This window comes from Blennius ocellaris, assembly GCF_963422515.1.
Source record: "Blennius ocellaris genome assembly, chromosome: 12".
Lineage (NCBI taxonomy): Eukaryota > Metazoa > Chordata > Actinopteri > Blenniiformes > Blenniidae > Blennius > Blennius ocellaris.
This window is the reverse complement of record NC_137661.1, coordinates 8,846,888-8,866,549: the sequence shown is the minus strand read 5'-3', so window position 1 is coordinate 8,866,549 and position 19,662 is coordinate 8,846,888. Positions and strand designations below refer to the sequence as shown.

The following is a 19,662-nucleotide window of genomic DNA, read 5'->3' as shown; positions in this document are numbered from 1 at the left end:
TCATAGTCGCCCTGTGACCCTCCAGCACTTTAATTCTTTTTAAATCCATCACGTTCTGCTGAGCTCAAAAGATGTTTGTTTCCCCTCCTCTAATGCGACTTGCCGGGACGGAGAGAGTTATTCATCGCACGTCCAGTTTCACACATACAAAGCCTTTCTGGCGCAGTACATTTTGTTCAGAGGAGAACGTGTCTCCTGCTCTAATGTATTCCCAGAGAAAAATGTTGATTTGCTGAAATTATTTTTTACTCTCAAGAAGAAATAATGTGTGGTTACATTCTCTTTAACGCGAATGAGGAACCTTTTAATTCAAATCTTATAATCCTATCCTATTAACACGCTTAATTCTCATAACCATGACTCCTCGACAGTTTCTGCTATTTGGAGAATTTTAATAAACACTAGAAAGAACAGAAGCAGCGTTTTGTGCTCAATGGCGTTACAATGGGAATGAACACTTCTGATCTATGAATGTCAAAACTCACAATATTTGCCAGTGAGTCGCACATTTCTAACAATATCCTCTCAAAATGATCAAAAACGCACAGTAATATAAGTTTTTTTTCATTTAAAAGCCTGATACTGAAAGTTAAAGGTATCTTGGGAAAAAAATGGTCAGAAGTGAGCTCATTGAACATTTTTAGAAATCCTAAAGACAGCCATGAGAAAGTAGGAAAGTAGATCTTCAGCTCTTAATTGCAGATGTTCAGAAAACTGTCCTCATGTAGAAAACTATTTGTTCTATGTTGGATGGGGTTGTTGGGCTTCTCTGATGAGAGGATGTGATATTGGGTGATTTGTGATGCCAAATACCAATATGGGAAAAGGGCAGAGTCATGTTGATCCAATGAAAAGGAAGAGAGCGTGTGAGAGAGAATCTTAGAGGTTTTAAAGTATTTCACACTCTTAATCACTTAAAGTTAATATTCTTAATTGCTTGCTTCAATATATTTCTTTTTATTTCCTTGTAAAGGACAGTGGATTGTCTTGGGTCTGAATGGGGCTATTTAAATAAATTTGCCTTGTACATGCACACACACACACACGTCATAAGAGGCACCATTGTACATATCATTCACGAATTCACTGCTTTCTAAAAAATGATGTTTTTACGCGCTGCCAATTCGGGAAGCTCGACTGATCACTTGTCCTGTGTCTTGCAGTTGGACCAGCTGGTGGTGGACGCTGCCAAAGAGAAGAGAGACATGGAGCAGAAACACTCCACCATCCAACAAAAGGTGCATAATGTGTCCTCCTGCTCCCTCAGTTTCCACAAATCCTATTCAAAGTACATAAAATTTGCATTCACACTCGTTGCACAGTTCACAGCATTAGACAACGGGCTTCCCAGGGGTGAACGAAAAGGCATCAGTGACAACTTATCTTGTTCATCCGTCCAAATGAAAAACACAAACCCCTCACATGCTGATGTGGCTTGGCAGGATTTACTTTGCTGATGTGTCATCACTCCTCCGTGCTGAAATCTCTAATAAAGACACTTAATTAACAGCGTATTTTAAAATTGTATATAAAAATAATATTATACACTTGACAAATGTCAAAAGTGTAAAGACTAAAGAAAATCCGTAATTGTTACAATATATTAATACTTACAGGCTGATATTATATTCAGTGATGTTGCATACTCTATGAAGACACACTACTTCCACACCGATACTATTATACCGTCTTTTAAAGCGGGTTGGAGGGTTAAAAAAACATTTCAAGCTCAGTTCAACTTAAAAATCATTCCATCTGTTTGTACGGCTGAAATTCACCGTGAACACAGTTTCTCATTTGAATGAATGAAGGTAGTACTCCAACATCGGTCGTAAGGTGATCTCAGCTACTCGCCCATGCATTATTGACGGCTTTCGGAAACCCGTTTCTAAAACACCAGCTTTGGTTTCAGTGCGCTCTCATCCCTGTGTGCCCCCCTCAACAGCCCCGACTGTCTTTAGTGACTCGTACGGTTGTCCGTAAGAGTAGAACCAGATAAAGCAAAGATCAGGTATCTGATATATTGTCATTAAATCTTTCATAATGACATGTATTTTCTGGTTATTTTCCGTGAATTTCCACTCCTGAATCTCATTCAGGATTTTCTGAACCTTCAAAAGAGTCAAATAGAAGGATGATGTTAAATATTGCGTAACAGTTTGTGTTGGTTGTTTAATTGGGACCCGAACTTCACTTGCACCTCATTAACCCCAGACAACATCTGCCCATCTTTCCCAGCTGCTTCCTGTCTGTCACTGATGTTTGTTTCCGTCTCTTCTTGAAAGTACTAAGATGTCTTTGATGTCAAATCCTCACTCGTGTTGTTGTGCCGCGTTTCTTTTCACTTGGTATTCAACGTGAGTTTTGTCCCGTGTTTCTTTCCCCTCGCTTCATCGGCGGTGAGCCGTGTGCCAACTCCGTCTGTCCTTGGGAGTCCATCCTCCGCCTCCCCCGCAATTTATCTCATCGCTATTTTTATGTGGCCCTTCTCCCACTGCTCTCTCTCGCCTGGCTGTGTGTACACAGACACTCCTAACCAACTGTCTTCTCTTTTCTCATGCATCTGCTCTGTACTTCTCTCCTCTCTTCTTATCACTTCAGGCTGCTCTGCAGGTAAGCTGTGCCTCCTCCCCCCCCCCTCCATACCCCCCCCCCCACAACTGTTCTCAGTCCATGTGTGCATGGTTGCATATATGTTGTGTTATCGTCTGCATAATATGATGCCGTTTAATAAATTGAAGTTGCATGCTCCTCTAACTTATTTTAAAACGGTTTAATTTCATTATTACTTATTTATGTCTTGCACATGTATTATTTAGCTAATAATTTTAGATGTCGGTGTATTTTGAGCTGCACTGTTCCACGTTTAATACACGTGGCTTTAAAGTGATTTTGCTCCAAGTCCTCTGGACAAAAGAAAGTCCACTCCTGATACACCAACCTTGAGATCACATATTTCAAGTGATTGACTTTGAGCAGTGTCATAGTACCTTATATAGTTTCCCCATAGCTCTGTAATTGTCTGAGACACTTGGAAATACTTAATGTCAAGTATAAATCCAGTAACTTCCTTTTTTTTTTCTTCATATTATTTTCCAAGTTAACAAGACAGTTATTTTAATAAACTCATACTCACTGTTGGTCACAGCTGTGGTTCTCATGCCAGAAGATTCTCTCACTGCTGAGATATTTCATTACTTCATAATACAATATGATTAATACTTACTTTTACAGAAATATATCTTGAGGTTGGACTCGGTACACTTCTATTCCCCTGCGTGAAGCTTAAGCAGTGTGACTCCGTGGCCTGCCAGAGGCTCAGTGGTGATGGGGACGTTTGCGAACGGCAGCTCACTTGAAGATTTCTGTCTGATCTCGTTCAAGAACAAATTAAAAGTCAAAACAAGAGTTGTAACGTTAAAAAAAAGACAGGTCTCTCTGTTTCCATGAGTTTATAAACTGAGGTCCTTCATTATGCAATAAAAACGGTTTTCAGTTTGATATCAGAGGCATAAATGCTGCAGAAGTTCATCATATTAAAAAAGGGCGGGCTGCTGCAGTAGTAAATGTTTAATGCCAGAGCCGCTTTGTACGAGCAGCTTGATTATTCACACACACACACACACACACACACACACAAGTGACCTTAGAGGCTCCAGACAATGTGACATGGTTTGAGGGACCCAGACCTGCAGGAGGGGAGGGGCTCAGTGTTTGTTGAGGAGACGGGGCCACGCTGCCGCACGTGACTCCAGAGATGCGGACATGGAGTTAAGAAACAAACTGTCAGCCTTACAGGAAAACTGACACACGCCTCTGAACAGCCTTGCCTGCAAAAAAAAAAAAAAAGCGGTGAAAAATGAAGATATTCAGTCGTTTTCACTATGTCTGGATCCTGGTGAGTGCGTCGGGGTTTGGCTTGTCTGTCTGTCTTTGTGTCCTTGCATGTGACAGTGACTCTCCGGCTGGGGCTCCATTGTTTTGCAGGAGTTTTTTTAATTATTTATTTTTACATTTTGGCTCTCGCATATCAATTCTTTTTATTTCTCTCTCTCTCTCTCTCTCTCTCTCTGTGTCCTGTCCTCTTGCTTTGTGTGATATTTTAGGAGGTGACCGAGTTCGAGTCTTTACCAGACTGCCGCAACTTTTGCGCTTGGAGGTCATCCTCCGTACGTAGAGTCGATGCATCGGTTTCCAATGTGACTTCCGTATCGTCTCCCTACCCTCTACCCCCGGTTCTCCATCTGTCCTGCACATGCTAACCAAGCCGCATTGCAGTGGTTGTGACGATATTTGCACCTCTGTTCGTCTCGTCATCGTGAGATTTGACGCCTGCATTTGCGTTGACGTGTGCGGACAGCGCAGCATGTTTCATGTTGACGCTTTGCGGCCAGCGTTTGCTTACAGTGAGCCCCGACTGCTGGTTTTTTTGCTGTGGTTGCGTGGTTTAACTTGCAGTTCGTCGTGTCACTGTTGTACGTTTTCAGTAACCGGTTCATAAATGTCTGTGTGAAGTCCTTGCGTCTCTGTAACTGAGAATGTCAGCCACGTGGCTTTTTACTGTGACTGCTGCTTGTATCGAGGTCCGTGTCACAGTGTTGGAAACACTTGGCTCAGCCCCCCGTCGCTGTCACACAAGAGTCACAACCCGTAACCGAAACTAGAGAACCTGAGAGGCTTTTGCATGAGAGACAGTGTTGCTCTGTATGTCAATGTTTTGGACTGATTCTTGGACTTGTGGGATTGTTTCTGGTCATTTCAGTGCAAAGTGAATACACACATCAAGCCGTCACTGTCATATCCTCCCTGGACTTAACTCAATTAAGGGTTTTATCGCTCCGTCCACCACAGTTTTAGCATAGTGTTTAAAGCTCTGTGATTTACAGAAGTTAATTCTGTTCCTCCTCTGGGAAAAGGTGAGTAGTTAAAGCTGGGACCGGTGCTTTCCATTATCTTCCTGTTTCGAAACTTAATACAGACACATTTTGTCCCCCCCCCCCCCTCCCCCGTGTATCTAAAATAACCCCACTTGTCCCGCTGTATGTCATACTGGAAAATTGTGTGTGCTCTCATATGCACTTCCAAACACCGTGGGATGAAGGGGCTTAACGTCTTAAGCTTTTCCTCGGGTTACATTTATAAAATTGTGGCATTAAGAAGAGGTGGCGCATGCACAGGCAACTGTATTCCACTAAATGTAAATACACACTCTGAGATGTACAAAATTTAAGGGAAGCGCGAGTTTAATCCCACATTAAACACTTGTACAGCCTCCAAATCTGCCGAGTGTTTTAAGAAATGTAAAGTAAGTGTTTCAATATCTAATGCTGTAGTTGTTGTACAAGGGACAAAATACATTGTGGCTTTGCACAATTTTATAAAAGATCATTTCAATCGGATTTTCAATGAACTGAAATAGTTTAATTTGTTTTGTTTATTAAAACTCAACAGATCCTTATAGGTTTTGTCCTTTTAGGGGAAACGGGCACATTTCATATCCTGGTATTTGACATGGTCACTTTCCACCATCTAATTGGCAAACTGTGGTACTATAAATACTCCAGGTGTTTCTAGAAGAAGAACAGCAGAAAAGATGACTCCTTCGCTCACTGCTGTCATAGATGTGGCTGTACGGAGCTGTAATTGGCTGTGGAGACGGTGACACCGTGTGTAAATTGACTCTGCACACAGAGGAGGGTGTCAGGAGAGTGCGGCAGCAGCTCAGGTAGTTAAAGGTGGACCGACGACCGGGACGTCCCATGACAACGTATCAGATTGAGTTACAGTGAGAGAAAGGATGCATGACGGCTTCCCATCATGCTTTTCTCCTCGGGGAACAACAACTAGCCCAATAAATACATACGTTACAAAGCATGCAATGGAAGGCGGTTATTTTTCGTGCAGGTTTTCATTACTCCAGTATTGTTACTGTAATCTCAGCATGAATTCCTCTTTTTAAATGCCGAGCCACAAGTAAATCACTTGGTGCTTTACGTTCTTTGTCTTATTGCAGATTCTTTTTGCTTTGTCACGTCTGACACATTATGTAAACCTCCTTTTTTTTGTTTTCAAAGACAGAGAGAGGGGATCTGGGATTGATTTTCTAAAAGAAAGATTTCCAGATGTTCTGACTTCACAGCTTCAATAATGTTGCATTTTAGATACGCTTTAATAAAGTTTTAAATATATCTATATTTGTGTGTTAAGAGTTCAGAGATTTGACATGTACTCCTTCTATTAGGATATGTTCTTTATAATCTCTGTCTCATGCATGCAAATGTAGTGGCCACAATAATTTGTACATTATAAAGTGACGACAGGGTATTTGTGTGCGGAGCTTGTGTTTTATTGTTGTGATGAGCTGTGGCTCTCCACTGCTGCCTTGCCCAAAGTCACCAGGTTCACCACTGTGACGATCACAATCAACAAAAGCAAAAAAAGAACATTTATATTTAGCACTGTCAGTGTTTGATCGCTTCTTTTCTCTGTACGGTTTTCCAGGATTTCTCGAATGACGACACCAAGCTGGAGTACAATGTGGATGCAGACAATGGTATCGCTATGGAGGGCTATCTGTTCAAGAGGGCCAGCAATGCCTTCAAGACATGGAACAGGTATGACAAACTCACTCTGTTGTTTTCTTTTTTTTTCGGTTGTGTGTATCAGATATTACTTTAAAACATGTGATTGAAGTCATTATTTTAGTGATTGTAACTGTACTGTACAAAACTGAAATATATTTTTAAGCAAATGTTCATCCTCTCCTTTGTAACAGGATTTTTGTACATTTATTGTAAATTAATTGCAATGACTTGCCCTTTAATTTCATCTTCAGAATTAAAGCATTTCATGCTCATCTTTCAGTCTAATTCCAAATTTCCCAGTTGTTCCAAGTGCATGTTTTAGTGGAATCCAGAGTAAAGTAAATATTTGTGTAAATACTAATAAAAAAGTTAAAATAAAATCTGTTACAATGAGAAGTTGTCCGTTATCTGCACCTTGAGCTGCTGCCAAATGTTTTACTTTGAAGAAATCATTCAAACTTTATTTATCTTTTTGATATATCAATTCCAATTTACACAAAAGAACCAAACTGAATTCAGTTGTTGAGCCTCGAAGGGCCAAACAGACAGTTTTTATTTGGTGGACCAGGAAACTGCACACAGTCAAAACATCTTTAGTTTCAGTGCATTTTCTTGAACTTGCATGTGATTTGTTTTTTTTTGTTTTTTGTCCTGGTTGTCCCTCTAATAAATGCACAATCTCCTTGCAGGCGTTGGTTCTCCATCCAGAACAATCAGCTAGTTTACCAGAAGAAGTTCAAGGTATGTCAAGTGACTCTCTTCGCCGACCACAATCAAATATGCATGTTTGCCTTCCAGCACAAGTTTTCCTCCGTGTATTTTTAACCGGATGCCAAAGCTTTGCTTCAGAACAGAAACTGCCGACAATAAAATGTCCTACAACAGTCTGCAATTCTGTTTCGATTTTTTAATTATTGACATTTTATTAACATTCTGTGAAACGACATAATACACGCCTATTTCTGTTGCTGTTTAACATAGTTTTAGCAGCATTATCATTTATTCATTCATTCTTTCATTGAAAAAAAGGGAGTTTGTGATTCTAAAGCAGCAATGGAAATACAAATACATGAAGACTCGAACGACGTCACGCGACTAAAACACAAATTCCTAAATTCACAACACAAATACTAGAACTAGAACAAGACGACGCAACGGTGACCCCCACAGATAATCACACTGTTCTGAAGTCGAACACGATGGTTGATGACGGCTGCACCTGCTTCATCAAATGTTCTCACATGTTTCTGTTTTACATTTTGGTTGCTCGAGTCATTTTGTTGTTTGAGAAAGACGAGTTAGTCGGTAAAGAAAGGAGTTGATCTGTTTCTGTTTGCTCCCGTAGGACAACCCCACCGTGGTGGTGGAGGACCTGAGGCTGTGCACAGTGAAACACTGCGAGGACGTCGAGCGTCGCTTCTGTTTTGAAGTGGTTTCACCCACCAAGTGAGTCCCAGTCACATGACCGCACCTCCGTCGGTCTCAAATAAGGCCTGGACGATCTAAACAAGGAGGCGCCGCTGCCCCACCTGCCACCACATGCTCAGCCACACACACACACACACACACACACACACACTGACTGACAGCAGCTGTGTGGCCGCCGTCTTTCCCCCACAGGAGCTGCATGATGCAGGCGGACTCGGAGAAGCTGCGTCAGGCCTGGATCAAAGCCGTGCAGAACAGCATCGCGACGGCCTTCCGCGACAAGGGAGACGACGGCGAGGTAGAAACCAAACACTGTGATATCAAAGTGAACGGGCGTCTTTAACACCGACCTAAATTAATGTGCCGCCGCGTATTAACATACTAGAACCACTCAGTTTTAGGAATTTCCACAGTACTTCCCGTTACACATAACAATAAATTAGTGACTTTTACAAATATTCGTCGACAGAAGATCCTAGGTTTTTTTTTTGTTTGTTTTTTTTAAACGAGCCTGTTAATTTCACCCCCTCTCGTTGGCAGAAGCTGGACAGGAAGTCGTCCACATCGACGGGGAGTCTGGACTCTGGCGGGGAGCCGAAGGAGCGATCCCTGAAAGGAGAGAGTGCCCTGCAGAAGGTCCTGGTCATCCCAGGCAACGCATGCTGCTGCGACTGTGGGCAGCCAGATCCCCGCTGGGCCAGCATCAATCTGGGCATCACTCTCTGTATTCAGTGCTCAGGCATCCACAGGTATGGTAATAATGAAATTGTGGCTATGGACAAGTACACACTTGGAATTGGAATCAAAAGCTGAACCGATGAATATGAAAGAAGCAGTCAGTTCATACATTTAAATGCAGTAAAAAAAAAAAGTCAGATTCATTCCAGAATGAGGAAACTCATAATCTCAGAGAACATTTAAGATTATTTTTACTCGTTTGCCTTCCTGTTTTGCAAGAATGTGGTTCAATGGAAGTTCATTTCAGCTCTGTGAAAAACTGAATGAATTAAAATCAGTTTGCTCATGTGTGGAAAATATCTCCCGTCGGGGCTGTGGTGTGAACGCTTTGTATAAAATGTTGGTCCTCGGGGATTTGTGAAATGTAAACTCTCAATCTGTGTGGGAGGTTGTGGCGACCTTTAATTACTTCCCAGGTCGAATCATTTAATTACAGTGCAGCTCAGTTTGAACTTCATCACAGTGCTCAGGTCAGGTCCCATCCTGTGGCCATCAGAACGATTCAGACCGTCTTAATCACTGCAGCCTTAAGATACAACATCTTTTTTCATATTTTATGATAAATGTACCGTGCAAGCCTTTGCAAAACAAGGTTTGATCATCATGTTAACTTCAAAGTGCAGCACATTAAGACAAAACCCTCCAGTAAGATAGCAATGTGTTTATTAGGGTCACTTTTTTCTTAAGTTGTGTCTGTAAAGAAGTAAACAGGTGTTAACTACCTAATTATTTACACGCTACACTCATTCCGTACACTGAATATTTTCAACATTCAGCCGGGTTGTTGATTTTGCAGATCTCAGTTTCCAGCTTGTGGCATCAATACGAACCGCACTCAGTCAGTTGTGATTGTCTTTAAAGCTTCGCAAAACTAGTTTGAGTGAAATTATAGTTCAATCTATTTTCTTCTGTCTTCAGGAGTTTGGGAGTTCATTTCTCCAAGGTCCGGTCTTTGACTTTGGACACGTGGGAGCCAGAACTGCTGAAGGTGAGTGAGAACGAGAGTCATGACTGCTGCACCGTCCACTTTATTTTTCACCTTGTGATCAATTTCTCACGCGCAACTCCGGCGAGACACATGTGAGACTTTGACTGTCCAGCAGGTGTCACTAATTTAACCTTCCTAAACTCACAGTTGATGTGCGAGCTGGGAAACAAAGCGATCAACCAGATCTATGAAGCTCGGCGAGAGGAGCTGGGAGCCCGCAAACCAAATCCAGGAGACCCGAGGTGCTGAACACTGGAATCTAGTGAAATCTGTCGTGGTGTAATGTAACGGTCACGTCACAAAGTGTGGAAAACAAAGCACATTTTCACTTACAGGTGTATTTGGGGTTTTGTCTCCAGGCATGAGGTCGAGGCCTATATCAAAGCCAAGTATGTGGATCGCCGATTTGTCCGCCGGCCGTCGGACGAGGAGCTTCGTAACAAAGTGATTTCTCTGAGCAAACAGGAGAAGAGGCTGAGCAGCAGCATCGAGCACCTCCCCCCAAGGCCCCCGCCTCCCACCCCTAAACTACGACCTGGCTCCAATGCCTCTGGGCAGTCAGGTCGGTGCAAACACACATACACTTTAATGCTTTATTGCACATAAGCAGCATGAAGTCACGCCACGTTTGTTGTATTTAAAACCATCTGACCATATAAAGTGTTCAGACAGTGCCGGCGGGGAGATTGAGCAACTTCATATTAAGGCAAGTCTGTTGATACAGATGATCATGAAAACGTTTTTAAAGTGGTAAACACAAGACGGGAGGCGTTTGGAGAAATGCTCAGAAACATACAGTATTGAAAATGTATGAAATGTTGGGTTTTTTTTGTTCTTTTACCAAATCTTGGGGTATTCAGTCGAACTCCATCTTTCTCCACACCAAATCCTCCACTATTTCCCCTGACTGAAATGTACTGCTAATGGATGGATATCATCTTAGGGAGGCAGTTGCGGAGTTAATGGTGGGTTGTTGGTACTACGACGGGGGTCAAACTTTTCACGGAGGTGCATCACCACGATCAATGCCTCCCACGCTTCAACCTTTTCTTGTCTTCATATTCTGTGTGGTGCTTTGGGGTTGCGTCTGGCGAAGGTGGTGAAAAAATATCATAGCATTTGAAGAAAAACACATTTGTTTCACACGCATGCGGTCGCAGTGTGCAATTATTGTTTGTATGCCCTCGTCATTTCTGCGGTGAGTAGAATAGTCGTCGTCTGGGATTTGAGTGCAGGAGGTGGCAAGTCTTTCATAGGGAGCTCAATAGAAGTCACTTAAAAAAAACAACCTGAGGATGAGTTAGAGTTTGAGATCTTTATTGTGAGTGTTCTGGTGAGGAGAAGCCGGATAATGTTAGAAAATGTGGGTTTGTAATAGCGAAACATCTTCAGACACATCATGAGTGGTTGTGCGCCCTCATGTGACCAGACTGTAGAAGTGTGCGTCTCCTGACATGCCGTCTGTTCCGTGTCTGAGCTCTTTGCTGCCCATTGTTTTTCATAGTCCGTCTGTACCAGCGTGAGCCGAGCCCGTTGTCTAACTCTGTGCTTTCACCTTGATCCCTTCTCCTTCCTTTCCTTTCCACCTCTCTCTTCACTCTCTTTCCTCCCTGGCTGCTCTGTGCTTCTGGACTAACGCCCCCCCTCCCCCCCTCCCTCCCCTGCATCACCGCCTTCCCTCAAACCTCCCTCACCACCCTGATTGACGCCCCCCTTTTGCCCTCTAATCTCCCCCAAACCATCTCCCGTCATGGCGATCCCTTGCATAGCTGCTGCTGCTGCTGGCGGCACGGAGGCCCGCCGTGACTCTCTCTTCTGTCCCGACGAGCTTCACTCGCTCTTCTCCTACTTTGACACCTCCGCCAAGCTCAGGAGCAGTAAGTACCGAAAGCTTAGTGTTCCGCTTGCTTTCCGCCCCCCCCCTCCCTCTGTCCTTCAAATCCACTGCTTTGTGGCTGTAGACTAATACCCCCTCGATCCGCTCCTCTTATCCTTTCTCATTCATGTTCCTCCTAACAAGCCATCTCATCACTGCAGAGAACACCATGTTTTGTTCCAGGGTTGGGTTTTGTCTCTCTTCATGGTTTTGGTCGGTGTCTGGTTGATGGACGTTGGTATCTGTGCCTTTGTTTTTTGTTTTGTTTTGTTTTGTTTGTTTGTAGGGACGTGGAACTTTGAGGTGATGGAGGGGGGGGGGGGGGGGGGGAAACAAACTCTCATCCAGTTTTCTTTCAGTCGTTTTAAGACCGCTGCTGAATTTGTTTGCACACCGAGAGTAAATAAACATTTGGTGCACAACCGGACTGGAAAGAAAACACACAACCAAAACGCTTTTCACAATCAGAACAAGTCGGCTGGTGTTCCTTCTATTTTTTTTTTTTTACACTCGGTTATATCAAGTCATGACTTCGCCTCTGCCGCAAAAGTGACGCAGCCTTCCTGCTTTTTCGCAGTCAAAAGTGCAGACAGCGGCATTCAGAACAGCGCCGACGGCAGCAGGGAGATGCTGGCCAACACTCCGTCCAACAACAGCCTGGCCGACGCAGGTGAGACGCCTCGACCTTTGCAGGACTCCTTGTTCCCGATGTCAAGTTACAGCAGAGGCACCGGAGGGACGGTGACATGCCGGACACTGTCATCACAGAAGTAATAATCGAATAAATTACTGTCTGCTCGTCGCCACCCAGTCCGGCAATCATGGAGGAATGATTGATCGGCGTCATCGTTCCACGGAGTTAATTTACGCTCATTTCACAGTCGTTTCCACTCGGGAGTCGGCTGCCGTGAGCTCATGTCCGCTTTGGCAAACATGTCTGCTCTGCGTTGTCGTGGTGGGATACATGGTGTTATATTGCAGTATACAAGGACATTTAGTGGATTCAGTCGGATACATTTGGAAGATGATATAAAAAGTACTTGTGGAAGACGATGCTTATAAGTGATGAGGACATGTGGTCAGTAACTAGTTCTACAGTTCTGGGTTTGGATGAACCAGACAGGCAGCATGTGCATTTTTATTGAATGGACATTTTGTATTGTTTTATCTAAATATACCCAACAAATGAAAAAAAATATGTTCAGGGATGTAAAACACTTGGCATAGATGACAAAATCAATGATTAGTCGTAGACGGGTGACTTCATTTCATTTCCTTTGAGCTTAATTTACTGTGAAAAATTGACTACGATCTATAAAACAGGACTCGCATTCACTTCAAACCGGATTCTGTCAATGTGTAAACTTGTAATCTGTAGACAGAATGAACTTCATGTACAAATCTGTGTGGTCCTCCACCCAGAAGCTGCAGAGCCGCCTCCCATGGCCATGCCGGCCACGCTTCCGCCGCCGTCGCCCTGCAAGGAGGTGGTTTTCTACGAGCCCAAAGAGTACAGCCAGGGCCTGCAGCTGTACTGGGCGTCGTGCGCCCGCAGCCTGCCCGACATGGCCGAGGCGCTGGCGCACGGAGCCGAGGTCAACTGGGTCAACACGGAGGAAGACAAGAGGACGCCGCTCATCATGGCGGTGCAGGGGGTCAGTATGGCGGCGGGAGACTTGAGACAAAATATGATGTTTGACTTCAGTGTTTAATAGAGAAACTGGACCAGGGTTGTGTTCGACATATTCCACTGACTGTTTCCAGTCAACCGTGTCTATTTCGCTTGATCGGCCCGTTTCAGGGTTCGCTGGTCGCCTGCGAGTTCCTGCTCCAGAACGCGGCCAACGTGAACCAGCAGGACGCCCAGGGCCGGGGCCCGCTGCACCACGCCACCGTGCTGGGACACACCGGGTGTGTTTTCTCTCCTCACCTCCACTGTTGGGGAGGGGCGGAGTGTTTAACAGAGAGTTTATGAGGCAGACTGTTCAAAGAAGTAACGTTTTGATTTCCCCGCTTCAGGCAAGTGTGCTTGTTTCTGAAACGAGGGGCAAATCAAAACGCTGCAGACATCGATGAGAAAACCCCGCTGAGCATCGCCGTGGAGGCCGCCAATGCCGACATCGTCACTCTGTAAGTGTCATGGTTGCTTCTCTTCAGGGGCTTTGGAGTTCTTCTTGATGAGCTCTGGCATGCAGCTAATAAAGTATTGCTCAAATAATAACAGTGAACAAAGTTTTCTGCTATGCTTTTTGTACCCAAAAAGGTTCAAGTGTTAAATTTTGAATATGATGATTACAACCTCTGATTAATATAAAAATCTGATCTTATGGGGAAAATTCTAATATTCTACCACTTCTGATGTAGAATTCTAAAGAATAACACCAAAACGCTTGAAACTATTTTTGGTTTGTGTAAATTTAAATGATGTGAAAGTTTCACCTTTTTTTTTTTTTTTTTCAATCAAATGTTTGTAGAATGGTCTGTGATGGTTTGTTTGCTGGTCTGTCCCACAGGCTGCGTCTGGCCAAGATGAACGAGGAGATGCGGGAGGCGGAGGGGCCGTACAGCCAGTCAGGTCAATATAACACCAACAGCCCCACCGAGATGCAGTACAGGAAGTGCATGCAGGAGTTCATTAGCCTGCAGCTGGACGAAGCTGAATAACCCTCCTTCGACACGAGGGGCGGCGACGGAAACGGCAGACTTTAGGAGGCGTGAAGCTCAGGGTCCAGAGTTCAGTTGAGCGTGAAGGCGGTCGGTGGTTCCGGTCCACGTTTCAAAGCGAGCTTCATCTTAGTGGAATCTGATCCTGGCGACCAGAGGAAACAAAGCGAGCCCCTGCGTCCTGCTGTACGTACCTCCCGCTCCCTGCAGGGTCAAAGCCATGGACTGTGGGTGGCGCCGCCGAGCGGAGCACCCACTCTTCTCCTGGGAGTGACTGTTCAAACTGCCACTAGTACCACCCAGTGACCTCGACACAGTTTTCACTCGCCCGTGGCAATAATTCCGACTTGAATGATGTCTTCTATAACCGCCCGGAGAGACGTGAGCCGTGCGTCTGCAGGACATTCCTGGTCACGCGAGCCGTCAGAAGACGTTTCTGCACATTCCCGCTCCCGGTTTATGCAAAACTGCTGTATCTTTGTCCCGTGGACTTGTTTCTGGTTCTCGTCTGAAGTCTTAACCTCTGTCCCAGCCTGTTCACGTTGTCCCCACGTGTTTGCCGTTTGAAAACGCCATGCATTATGATGTCGTTACATGCCTGAACAAAAAAAAAAGAAGTATATTTTAGTGCAGTTTATTTCATATATAAACACTACGAGCCGTATATTTTACTGTACGTGTTGTAAATGATGTGGAAACCTTTAGTTCTTCATGGTCCTTGTCAGAGAGAGTCGGCCGTCGACTGCTCCTCTCTACTGATTGTGTGATATTTACTTCTGCTTTGGAAAGTGGCGACTCGGCGTTGAAATCCAGAATTGTAAGAGAAGGGCCTTTCAGTGCCGTCGCATTGATCGTCACGAATGTCAGGGGATTTTAATATTTTATTTTTTTCCGCTGTAGACGAACCATCCCAAGACGGTTGGTCGTCAAGCAGCAAGTGCAATAGTTTAGAAAATAATCTTGGTCTACCTAGGTATAGCTGTTAATCACCTGCGAGTTCAGCTGATCTCTTAATCAAGTGGAAGCTTCGTAATGGAAAAGAAAAGAAAGATATGCAGACAGAATGTGGAGCGATCGGAGTGTGAGGCTCGTCTCAGTTTACGTTGTCAGTGATTGAAATGGGCCGAAGCACTTTGACGAAGCGGCTTGAAGAGCTCCGTGTCCAACAAGCAGGGAGTTTTGATTGTGATTGTGTTTCTTTCCGAGTCCTTCAGAGTCGACGAGGAGGTTCTTTGTGAGGACTTGGTGTCAGATTGTGGATAAAAAGGGGGATTTGTGTGCGTTAAGGCATGTTGACCAGGAGAGGGCGCTGTACCGCACTGCTGCAGGAAGTGACTGGTTCAAGCCCCATGGCTGCTTTTATTTTCAAGGTGGAACAACACCTGTGGTCTTTTTATCTTTGGGTTGGTTTTTTTTGCTTTTCAAGAATTCTGAACTATTTTGGACCTGCTCGATTAGAAGTATTTGTTTATTTATTTCTTTATTTTTTTAATGTGAAATGATCATGTATAGGAATTGATTTGAGCACTTCTGCTGACTCCAAAAGTTGTTGGAGGAGCAAAAGGAGGTTTGAGTTGAAGAGTGAACCGTGTGCTTCCTGTCGGTGCAGGACGGTCCCCGGTGTTATGGAGAGTTCAGGCCTCCGGCTTTGTTTGTTCCAGTGTTTTCACTGGAGACTTTATCAAACCAAACATGAAACTCATCAACTCCCAATTCATTAGATTTTGTGAGCTGAAGATCCACATTGTTTTGATCGACTCAAACAGATCTTCATTAACCGTTTGTATTTGAATGGAAACGGTAACAGTCACAGTTTATGGTTGATGAACATGAGAGGAAGCCATGTTTCAATCTGCCGAGTGTCGGTTCCAGGGATTGTGAGGGCAGAAGAAGAGCAGAGAACGTTCTTCTTCTCTCAAAGCCTCCGATATCAGTAAAGGGACAAGAATCTCGTTTTTAATGTTTGGACTTTGTGTTCTCTTTCAAAAAAACGAAAAGTTTTTATGTCAGAACCACTGCTTTGATGACGAGACGAAGCTCTTTGTCTTCTCTTCTCTTCTTCTCCTCCTCTTCATGTCCATGTCCTCACTCTGTTTTGCTTCTCTCTCTCCTCCCCCAGAGTTTGTGCCTTTCTTCTGTTCTCTCTTGTTTTCTTTGGGGTGCTGAGGCCAACACAACTGTATTTTTGTACATAAACTCCTGCACTTTAAACGCAATACAGTTGTTGACGAAAAAAGACCCAGACACAAACTGTGTGTGTGTGTGTGTGTGTGTGTGTGTGTGTGTGTGTGTGTGTGTGTGTGTGTGTGTGTGTGTGTGTGTGTGTGTGTGTGTGTGTGTGTGTGTGTGTGTGTGTGTGTGTGTGTGTGTGTGTGTGTGTGTGTGTGTGTGTGTGGGGGGGGGGGTTCTTCTTTCCTCCAGTTGCTCATAAGCGTCTTTCCAGCTGTTTACTTCAACATCTTTTCCTCTTTGCTTCCACATTTTCTCCCTCTGCCTCGTTGTGTTTCACATTTCGAGCCGCGCCGACGCCGTGGACAGGTACGACCAACCTTTCTTCTTCTTCTTCTCCGCTCAAACTGCGCATGCTGTGTTCTGCTGCTCGCCGGACGGCGGCGTGTTTAGGAGGAAGTGGGGAAACTTCCAACTTCCAAGAGGAACATTTAAGTAGCGTTCCCTCTGTTGGTGAAGATTCTGCGAAGGGGGTGAGGTTTTAATTCTCCGGTAACGCGGCGCAAGTCACATGACGACTAGTGGATGTTAATGATGTTGGAAATTCGCCGCGTTCGTCCCAGGAAAACGTTAACGGGAAAGTTTCCTCCCAACTCGGAAGTGGAAACTTCTAAACGGGTAACTTGGAGGGAATTAGACGATCTCCTCCGTTATGGACTCGTCTCACTTCTGCGCTGAAAACTGTTGTAAAGCAGGAAACTGTTAATTCTGCCTAAAGTTGATCCATGAACGTACAAAAGGAGTTTTTGTAAACGGGTCGTCGAGGAACTTTCTCCGTCTGCTGGCGGCTCACGTCTCTGCGTGTCTGTCGTTGCAGGAGACGAAACCTACCAGGACATTTTCCAGGACTTCTCCCACATGGCGTCCAACGACCCGGACAAGCTGAACCGCTACCAGCAGTACGACCTGCCGCGGCCCTGACGCCGCACGCAACACGCCGTGTCGCTGAGTCGGCAGATCAATGAGAAAGAAAGAAAGAGAAAGAAAACACACACAAAAAAACTCGAGAGAAAAAAAAAAAAAAGCCGGCAGATTTCTGGAAGTGACGTCTCTTTTCCCCTCCAACATCAATCACAAACATCTGCTGCCGTTTCAGACGCAGCTTGAGCTGAAGTCGGCGAAGTCTTCAGTCAAGTGGCGGCGAGGCTTGTTGAGCAGAGGCCTTTTTAAAAAAAAAATGTTTTAAGTTGTGCTTCCCTGTAGGAACCGTTGCAGTAAGTTCATGGTACAGTGTTAGAGACTGAATGTGAGACGTGCTGGAAAGAGGCGACTGCCTGTTTAAAATCCTCCATTTCAATTTTGAGGCTCCGCCTCCTTTTCTCATTAAGACTTTCTTTACAATCGTCTGCATTTAAGTTTGGCTTCACGATTTGCTCTCACTTGGTTGCACAAACTTTTTTTTTTAATCTTAAATGTCCACTGATGTCGACCAGTTTTCATGGTGACTTTGACGTGTTGAGTTTGTACAGTCGTTGCAGAACAGACCCGTCGTTAGTCTGTGATCTTAAACAGTTGATTTGAATAGATTAGTTTTTTTTTATTTACATGTTCTTTCTGACCCTTTTAGATAGTTTTCAGATTTACTTGTTCAAACGAGATCATTTGCGATGAATTTTATTTCCTTGGCCCGTATTTTTTTGTTTTTTGCAAACGTCTCGGAGGTGTTTTAACGGCTCCGTCTAAACCGGAGGAAGAGGTTGATTTTATTCTCGCTGCTTATTTGACTGGAAATACAAAAGAGAGAGAGAGAGAGAGAGAGAGACGGCTGTAAGAGTTTGTGGGGAAAACAAATCAATTGTCAGTGTGACGTTATAAATGCGTTCAGCCTCCTCCTCCACCCTCCTCCACCCTCCTCGCTCCGTCTCGACTCATGACGTCGTCTGACGTTGATCGTCTCAGTGAGTCGTGACGTTCAAACCATCTTCACTCGTTTCTTCACTGCAGCAGCTCAGAAAACATTGATGTGAAGAGTTGGGAGGTGCTGCTTCGCCGCGTCCCGTCAGCTGGTTTGTTCTTTTAAGTGATTTTTTTTGTTTATTCTTGTTAAAACATGTTTGTTTGTTAGTTTTTTTGAAGGTTTACAGAACCAAATTAATAAAAAAGACAATTAAAAAGGAAAAGTTAATGAAAAAGACCAGAAAAAAAAGCAGCTTGATGATTAAAACAGATTTTTTTTTTAAAACAAACAAAACGATTGGACAACGTTTGAAATACAATCAAGTTTTTCTCTGAATGGTTTTGTGTGTGAAGTGAGTGAACCGTCACCACGTCTTGTTCTGTTTCCTGACACATGAATTGTGCAGATTTAAAGTGTGAGGCTGCGTCTCGGCTCTGCCTCCTCCTCCTCCTTCCAGGGAGAAACTCTCACCAACACAACTCTTGTACATTTTGTACAGAAGCTTTTGAATTCTCCAGAGGACTGAAGTATAAAGTGACTGGTACTTGAATCGTTGAATAAGCTCTTATATGTGCTGTTCTTTGTATCCTTCCATCATTTTAGCCCATTTTATATCGCCTGTCTGTAAACAAGCATACCTGTACAATATACCTGTTGTTTCTAAGAGCTTCAATACATATAGATGAAGAGCTGACTCCTGAATGTGGTGTTTTCTTTTCTTCTCGTTCTTCATTAAACTAATTGATCTGATATAGATATCCACTTCCCCTCCTCTTTCTGCTCCGCCTCTCATCCTTCGAAACACTACTTCAGCAGCCGCAGGATTTAGTTTCCATCAGGAGGTTATCGCTGTTAAAGTTACAAAAAAAACTTGAACCTTTAGTCTGTTAGGAGCAGAAATTACTGATAATGATTTACTTTTTGAAGACGTACGTTTCTATTTGGCTGCAGCCCTGTGTGGTAGAAATGAATACATACAAATATGAAATGCAGCTATTTAAAATTTATGGAACAACTGACTGCAGGAAGTTTTCCAAAATCGATTTTTATTGATTAAATTGTGAGTTACAAATATAAACACACATTTTGATAATCAGGATTAGATTTTAAAGAAGGGGGGGGGGAAAACAAAACTGGCAGAAGAAGATCCCTTTGTGCTCCGAGAGCAAAAACATGATCAGGATCCTGCGCTCAGAACCAGACTGTGTTCTAGCGTTGGTCTTTAATTTGAATGTTTTTATTGTGAAACAAAGCGGTT

The 19,662-nt window shown here is 43.8% G+C and overlaps 1 protein-coding gene across 2 annotated transcripts in view; it reads left to right on the top strand.

Annotated features, from left to right (window-relative positions):
• The window catches only part of LOC308137397 (arf-GAP with coiled-coil, ANK repeat and PH domain-containing protein 2-like), a 45,838-nt gene extending 26,678 nt beyond the window's left edge, over positions 1-19,160 (top strand). Inside the window, exons 9-25 of one of the 2 annotated variants that reach the window (XM_080506068.1) lie at positions 1,164-1,238; positions 2,602-2,613; positions 4,107-4,169; positions 6,502-6,614; positions 7,274-7,325; positions 7,930-8,030; positions 8,205-8,310; positions 8,553-8,761; positions 9,669-9,738; positions 9,886-9,980; positions 10,098-10,300; positions 12,192-12,284; positions 13,037-13,269; positions 13,416-13,525; positions 13,634-13,744; positions 14,128-14,189; positions 17,325-19,160. In XM_080506068.1, coding sequence (XP_080362194.1) covers positions 1,164-1,238; positions 2,602-2,613; positions 4,107-4,169; positions 6,502-6,614; positions 7,274-7,325; positions 7,930-8,030; positions 8,205-8,310; positions 8,553-8,761; positions 9,669-9,738; positions 9,886-9,980; positions 10,098-10,300; positions 12,192-12,284; positions 13,037-13,269; positions 13,416-13,525; positions 13,634-13,744; positions 14,128-14,189; positions 17,325-17,428 — 1,812 coding nt within the window. In that variant the 3' untranslated portion in view covers positions 17,429-19,160. The remainder of the gene's footprint in view (positions 1-1,163; positions 1,239-2,601; positions 2,614-4,106; positions 4,170-6,501; positions 6,615-7,273; positions 7,326-7,929; positions 8,031-8,204; positions 8,311-8,552; positions 8,762-9,668; positions 9,739-9,885; positions 9,981-10,097; positions 10,301-12,191; positions 12,285-13,036; positions 13,270-13,415; positions 13,526-13,633; positions 13,745-14,127; positions 14,190-17,324) is intronic. The other variant, XM_080506069.1, reaches the window with a different exon arrangement.
• The last annotated feature ends 502 nt before the right edge of the window (positions 19,161-19,662 follow it).